This window comes from Salvia miltiorrhiza, unplaced genomic scaffold (genome assembly GCF_028751815.1).
Source record: "Salvia miltiorrhiza cultivar Shanhuang (shh) unplaced genomic scaffold, IMPLAD_Smil_shh original_scaffold_438, whole genome shotgun sequence".
In the NCBI taxonomy this organism is placed as follows: Eukaryota; Viridiplantae; Streptophyta; class Magnoliopsida; order Lamiales; family Lamiaceae; genus Salvia; species Salvia miltiorrhiza.
Window position 1 is genome coordinate 23,119 of NW_026651547.1, and position 7,554 is coordinate 30,672.

General features: G+C 35.6%; 1 protein-coding gene across 2 annotated transcripts; it reads right to left on the reverse strand.

The window, feature by feature from the left end:
- Positions 1-755: 755 nt before the first annotated feature.
- On the reverse strand, positions 756-6,724 carry LOC131004597 (inorganic pyrophosphatase TTM2-like). Of its 2 annotated transcripts, none has more exons than XM_057931301.1 (13): positions 6,409-6,724; positions 6,163-6,270; positions 5,136-5,489; positions 4,620-4,734; positions 3,959-4,154; positions 3,762-3,875; positions 3,389-3,562; positions 2,555-2,749; positions 2,174-2,296; positions 1,984-2,105; positions 1,706-1,811; positions 1,351-1,620; positions 756-1,267 (listed from the first exon to the last, which is right to left on the reverse strand). In XM_057931301.1, the coding sequence occupies exons 3-13, from the start codon at positions 5,470-5,472 to the stop codon at positions 1,046-1,048; spliced, it is 1,974 nt and encodes a 657-aa protein (XP_057787284.1). In that variant the 5' UTR covers positions 5,473-5,489; positions 6,163-6,270; positions 6,409-6,724; the 3' UTR covers positions 756-1,045. The 2 variants fall into 2 exon arrangements, with proteins under 2 accessions (XP_057787284.1, XP_057787285.1); XM_057931302.1 differs by having other exon boundaries at positions 5,136-5,486; positions 6,409-6,582.
- Between the last annotated feature and the right edge of the window lie 830 nt (positions 6,725-7,554).

Here is a 7,554-nt window from a genome sequence, read left to right on the forward strand (position 1 = left end):
TCGGATTGTCCTTATATTATAAAAGTTTTTCTCTTCTTTAAAATTCGTGCCAAAAACAAATTGTTCAAGTTTCACGAAACGATGAGAGTATTTTCGGTATCACCACTCATCGCATGACTACATAAAATGGTGTTGGAACTTATAAATTTCTAATTATGCAATCATCACAACACTAAGCCATATCATATCGCCACCGTCACAAATTATACTTAACGAATCAAGATCATGTCATTCTAAAAATAATGTTTGTGACATCAACTACTCTTTTGATAAGTATACGAAGCCAAATTTAATTCGAACCGATGAAATTTGAATAGATCATGAATCTATACATAATTTATTTTTTACTATATTGCCCATCATAGAAAATACAGAGTAATCTGACATGACGGTCAAGTGTTTAGTCACCTATAGTTTAGTCGTCCAATGCCACTTTTTCCCCAATAAATTGACAAAAATTGTTGATTTGACTCAACTTTTTTAATGACTTTTACTTTTAATCAGCGCTGGATTTTAGAATCTAATTTCACTTTGAAGATTGAAATTCTTTATTTGTTCCAACAAAATAACATTGATACATTTTGCTCAAAAATAAAAATAACATTAATACATCCGACCTTTAGCAACAATGACTACTATTACTCATCTATATTTTTTACTTGTTACCTCATAATATTGATTTATTTTTCCACCATCAATGAAATTCAATCTGCATTGATAATCGATATGATATGCCGTTTCATAGCTCAAGAGGGTTTCACCTTTTACCATTAGAAGAAAATGCAATTACCACAAATATCCCACACAACTACAAAATTTGCTTAACCACACCCTTCAGTTATTACATAAACTCAATTTCAATACCCAGGAGACGTGATCCGCCTCCGGACAAGTCGAAAGCACCGATCAACAGACCGGTGCCATCGACTAGAAGGGCGGGCATTGCAAAACAATCAGTGTGGGAAATTAACCTATCTGAGTGACATGACGATAAACTAAAATGATGTACATGTCGAATTTGAATTAGTTTTGGAATAATTTATGCTCAATTCCGGGACGAAAGGCCCTTGAACAAACATATTCCCAGACTACCAACTGCCACTGAAGCCAAAATCATGTATACTCTACTTGAATTGTTACCAGTTATTTCACCTCTGTTGCGCCTTCTGTCACGACTTGATCTCTCCCCCAGATTTTCACGCAGAAGACTGCTGAGGCTCTCCAGCTGAAGAATAACTTGGCGTTGACCTCGTGCTATACTTGTTAGCTGTGAAGAAATCAGAATGGAACATAGATTAGTATTGGTGGCCAACATCAGTTAGATTTCAATGTGAGAAACTAGGATGCTACCTCGTCAAGAAAAGTCACGTCTTTTGCTAACTGAGAAGAAGATGAAGAATTAGGCATCATAGATCCAGTTAGGGATCCATTCTCTAAACCGGAGATGAAGTAAGAAGTCGGAGCTGAGCCATTAGGGACTTCAGCTTGGGCTATGTTTTGGGAACTAGGCGAAGATTTTTTGTTAGTCAACTTGGAATTTAACTCTTCAACACGAGATGTGAAATCATCCATCCGGTCGTTTAGAGTAGAAATCTGTTCTGAAAGCTGTGCCGCAGCTCCCTGCATGTGTCAACAAAAAATAAAATTAATAATATAATCCAGTATGCAAGCAAAGGATGATTGCTCACAAGAACCAACACGATACCTGATTGGTTAATGCCGCTTGTGAGTCTGCTGTCCTATCCTCGAATCTTCTGTTAATTTTGGACAGGTTTTTGTCCCTGTTTGATGAATATGAATGCGACAAGCCACTGCCAAAAGAAAACCACCAGTTTGATGATTTAAGAAACTGGCAACTAATTAATCGAGTCAAATAACCTAATTTTATTGCATCAGCATCACACAGAATACCGAATATATTGTTTATATAGCTAAATCATCTTCAGCGGTAAAGATTAAGGCAACCTAGGATGGGAAGTATACCTCCTAAGATGTTTCGTTCTTGCAGCTGCCCTTTCTGCTGAGGCTCGAGAAAGTGCTTCTTTTGGGCTCGAGGCAGAGTCCTCATCTAAGCTCAGCTTGGTCTTCAAATCATCTGGCAATGCCTGCCGAGATTTTTCAATTAGGACTATCATACTCAAGATGGCATTAATGAGGTCTAGACCAAACATACCATAACCTCGTTAACAAGTTTCTCCAGCTGTATTTGTTCGATATATGTTCTTGGAACATACGAACCATCCAACCCTAGTTGATCTGCCACACATTTTACAATAAGGCGGTCTCTACCTTGTACCTGTTACAAAAATCAAGTCTATCTTTATCCAACTACATTGGAAGAAATACGCCAGCAAGACTTCAAACAGACAAACAAATGGCCAAGGGTAATAGTGTAAACATATAGCACCTGTGATACATACTCCAAAGATTCTTGAATACCAAAAATAAAGGATAAGTAACAAGATTGAACTAGAGAGAACTATAAGCATGTGAGAGCTAAGTTGATAATAGAGAAGAAAGGAAGGGGCATAGCATATAAAGACAAGTGCACCACCTGAAGATAATGACGATTTAACTGCTCCAGCCAATCGATCTTTACACAGACCCTTTCATCACAAAAGACATGGCTACTTCGTTTGAGAATGGCTGCGATTGTGTATCCCAAAGCCATTAATCCACCGAGGAGCCGGACACTAACTTCAAATGTTATTCTTGGTGATATGACAAATGGAGAGTCGGTGACCCATTCCTAAAATGAAAAACATGTTCACATTTTAAACAAACCGTAAAAAATTGTTGATGGTGTTATAATGACTTATGAACTTCCAACATCCAATTGTTAAAGGAAAAAAAAACACATAATTCCAAATTGCCTAGTAAGTTTTAGAAGATCATGAGATCAGAAGGGAGACATTCAGAAGCTCTATAAATTTAATTCAGCTATCTGGATTCCTCAAGGATTTCCCGGAGTTGGGGAATTAAATCATCCATCCAAAGAAAACGCAGTTGATTCAGAGGGATCAGTAACTTAAGGTTCACATAAAAAAGAGTACAACAATTTATATGCCTAAAAGAGTGGCAAGTTAACCTCAACTGTGATTAGATCAAAACACTAACTTCAAAATCCAAACAACAAATTTCGACAATTGATTCAGAGCACATGACAAGAAATAAAATTCATTTTGTTTGAACTCTGTTCTTCATGTTTTTCAGTGCTTGCATGCAACATCATACCAGTTAATACAATGTACTCCGCATGCCAAACTCACTCATAATTATGATGCATTGTTGATATACATATGTGTGTGTGTATAAGTGAAAAAAAATGCAATAGTAACATAATAAAGAATGCTATCTGAAATCCAATGCACTGGCCATTGAAACAGACCTCAAACATGAGATTATACTTTCCATCTTTATTGCGCATCCTCAGGTAAGATTGGCAGGTCTCTGGATCTTCACCAGGAGGTAGAAGATATATGTCGTAAGTTTGTTCGGTGCTTTCTGTATGATCTTTGGACATGACAGCTTTGATTTCCTCCTCGGTCACATTTTTTGTAGACTAAACAAGCATGTACTGAACAGTTATCTATGGTAACCAAAGTAAGAACTATTATAGTAAAACCCTTTTTGACTAAACCATCAATTAGAGTTTATAAGCTCTTTAAAAGGTTTCATTCAAAGTTTCAGAGTTTAAGTATCTTCGAGACAGAGTTAACCTAACATCCTCTAAGCTCGAAACTTATAGGATAGAAGTTTACCTTGAGAATATATGTAGGGCACTGGAATCCAGTAAATGGGTTAAATTTGTTGATAATTTTTATATGTGCAGTGCGGAGGTCAGGCTCGATAAAAGCCTTATACATTGGATACACCTGCAGAGAAATCTAACTGAGAACTTCCAGAAAAGATATAGGTACTTAATATTATATATAGCTTAAGGATCAGGAATACACACTGTTTCAGATATTTGGTGTATTATTTCTTCTGGTTCCTGTCCGGCGCGTTGAATGTCTCGTAAAACTCTTTTAACGAGATCAAAGTGAACGCCACCAGTCACAGACACCCGGAGATCCAGTAAAGGGCGCAGTTTTTCACTTAACGCATAGATGCCCTCTATAATCACAATGCGAGAGCTTGGAACTTCAACTGTCCTGTCATCCAGTGTCATTTCATGAAATCAAAAGGCAATAGATAATAGCAGGCAAGCGAACATGCAATTATACAGACCCTACTCTAGAGTCCATGTTTTGACAAAGTGACATTTCGATTTTCACCAATTTTTAAAAGCCAACAGCGAGCACCCAGAAAAGAGACCAAAACTAGGAATCACAAGGTTAAAAAGCACGAGGGATGAGAAATAGATGCCAATGATAAACAATAACATAGTTTAAGCTAGTCAAGGATGCCAAGAATTACTAACTAATTGGTGTATCCTGACAATGCTTAAGGATACCAGCAAAAGACAATCAAGCCCGTGAATAACCAGATAAGAGAAATCATAACAAAAGAAGACTCTTAAACAATCAATAACCACATAAAAAATGTCACAGTCAGCAATAAAGGTTTTAAATAATTAGGATCAACTAAATTAAGTAAGATAATTCTAGGATGAGAACCTGTATCCCGTGCGGGAGCTGGATTTGAAATCATATATTGGGACATCAACTGGCTTCCCTTCCTTGAGGTCGTGAATGTTTTTCAGCAAAGTGTCGTAGTCTGTCAAGCGTGGATCTGTTTATTTGATACAACAAACGAACATGTCATCAATTTATACATAGTGAATATGCACAAATGTTAATGTTCATGGACTAGTAACTACTAGTGAGTTCAGGAATCAATCCGGTATATTGTGCCAAACAAACAAAACATCTCAAAACTGAAAAGAATCACCACAAATTTTAGAAATGAAAAGAAAACTCCAGTGGCAAACTCAAGTTTAAAGGTCAGGTACCAGCATTTCATAAAACTAACTATGAAGAAAGAAGAAAAGTCCAGTAGCAAACTCAACATATAAGAAGAACCCAACTGAATAGAAATGAGTAATGGAGAGAGAGGTTTCTGAGCAAAGGTAAAAGTGAGTAGTTGAGAGAGAGGTTTCTGAGCAAAGAGTAAAATTAATGAATATATCATACCATCAAAGTTTCCATCTATAATTCGACTTGCATCATTGTAGTTGTCCATTGAAATGACAGCAATGCTTGGCATAAAGTTAAGTATCTTCTCTGTAAACACAGTCTTGCCAGCTCCAGAAGGACCAGCTACTCCTATTAATATGAGTCCTTCATTCTTTTGTGCCAACAATTGGCAAGCCCGAACTACAGCGAAAAACCCTTTCTCAAAAGACAAATTATCAGGAATTGGGGCAACCTCATAGCGATCTGAGTCCTTTCTCTTTACTAACCGAACTTGATCTTTCAAGAGCCCATGTTTCCGATGAGTTAGTTCATCACTATAGGCATCTTTACCCATTGGTGCTATACTTCCTTCTGAAGAGAAAAGAAAGACTATTATAGTGGTGAAATAATCAGGAACACAACATAAAAGTGCAGAATCAAATATAGGAAAGAATAGCATAAGTTAGCTCAAATGCAGGCAATTTAAGGATAGAATCATGTCAGCATCAAAAAGCAATCAGTTACATCTTTGATGAGTTGCAATTTCTCACGATATGTAATGCATAAATTTTCTTCAGTACGCTGAGTTGGAGGTAGTTTCAACCTTAGAGAACCACGACAGTCACTAACAAACAAGCTTCTCACGACTTTAACTTATCATAATATACCTCACAATCAATTAATAGCTTACATACAAATAGGTGACCAAAAGCAGAGAAACTAGGAAATTATTCACAAAAAGAGAAGCAATATAGGCAATATCGTATCAAGTCAATATCATACTAGTTAAAATTATCGGGCAACTATTTAGCAGCCCTCAACATTTCAGATCAACCCAAATGGCAATGCACTGGCAAATCAAATAGCTTAACCGTAGTTTACATGACCAACTAAACCATAGCATAGCAGCATAAAAATAACATCTTTTACAAATCCCTTGCTGTTTAACTAAACCAATATCCAGTCAAACAATATCAAACATGATCAGCATTACAAGATTGCACACAACCAACCACAAACGCATAACAAGATTCGGACGAGTTACCAAATAAACAACTCTAAGAGAAGAAAAGCTTCCAAATTGCGGCCAATAAACAACTTCTGGATATTGGCTTGGATCTGCAAAGTAGAACTAACCCAATAAACCTACTTCCTGCAACAAAAACACGCACACAAGAAATCCCAGTTCCCTTAAACACGGAAAAATCAACGGAATAGATATGAGGAGATAGATGGATATATTAAGATAAACATAAATCAAGAAAATATAGAACATTCAAACAGCACTGACCTCCTGTTCTGATTCTGTGGTTCCAGTTACAAGTGGGGTTCGGCCAAAAATAAAAAAAGAATAGAAAAGCGTAGAAGGTTTATTGGGCATTCACTCATTAATCGAATGGTGCGATATTGCGTACGTGTGCATTTTCTTGAATTTCTGCTGCTTGGTATGTGTGTTTACTATTTTCTATGTTCAAGGAGTCTGTTTGGGGAGACGGTGAGAATTTTTATTTAGCAGAAATTCTTGTGATTTTTGGGGAATTGAGAATTCTTGAGAAAACGCCACGACTGAATGGGAATCGAGGGCAGAACTCAACGCAGAGTGATTCAATTGAAGGGCTCGATTACTTGATATTTATACTTGTGTGAAGCGTCGTTAAAAATGACAATTTCTCTTTTTAGCTTTTCTTTTTTATGTTTATCTCCAAACCTCGTCACATATTTATTGCCTTATTGGTGCATTCAAATCGTAGGATTTGAAATTGATACTAGTGCTATTTTGCACTTATCAATGTTTATATCTTTTATTTCCCTGAAAAATTAGATTTTTTTTTACAAGGACGACAATTATTTTTATTTTTAATTGAGAGGGAATATTAGATTTGAATTGGATAAAAAAATCTTATTCAAAAATAATGTTATCTTATAGAAAGAAACTTTCAAATCATAATTTCACTTGAGACAGGTTTATGATGGGAGTTATGAAATTCAAACTAATTACCTGGTCAACTCAATCAAGTAATTTTGAAGGAATTTATTATGGGCTTTAAATTCATTCTGCAACTTGCAATCTTAAACACTACAAGTCTACAATCGTAAATTTATACTACTTCCAAATGAGTAATTGCCGCGTAAAGACAAAAACTTGGGTGGAGTAATTAGGAATAATTGATCTATTTCAAATTGAAACTATCAATTTCTATATTATAGTTGTGTTTTGTAGATCTGGGATTGTTTTTAAATTTTCAATAATTAATTAACTAATTATAATATATTAATAAATAATTAATTTTTCAATTTTTACCAATAGATTTTGATTAATCCAAAAATAAATAAATTAATTAAATCTATTATCACTACCAATCTAATATCCAAATATTAGATGTCGTTTAGAGATACCCCTACTTGTGGGCTTTTGAGTATTACAAAATACAAATGG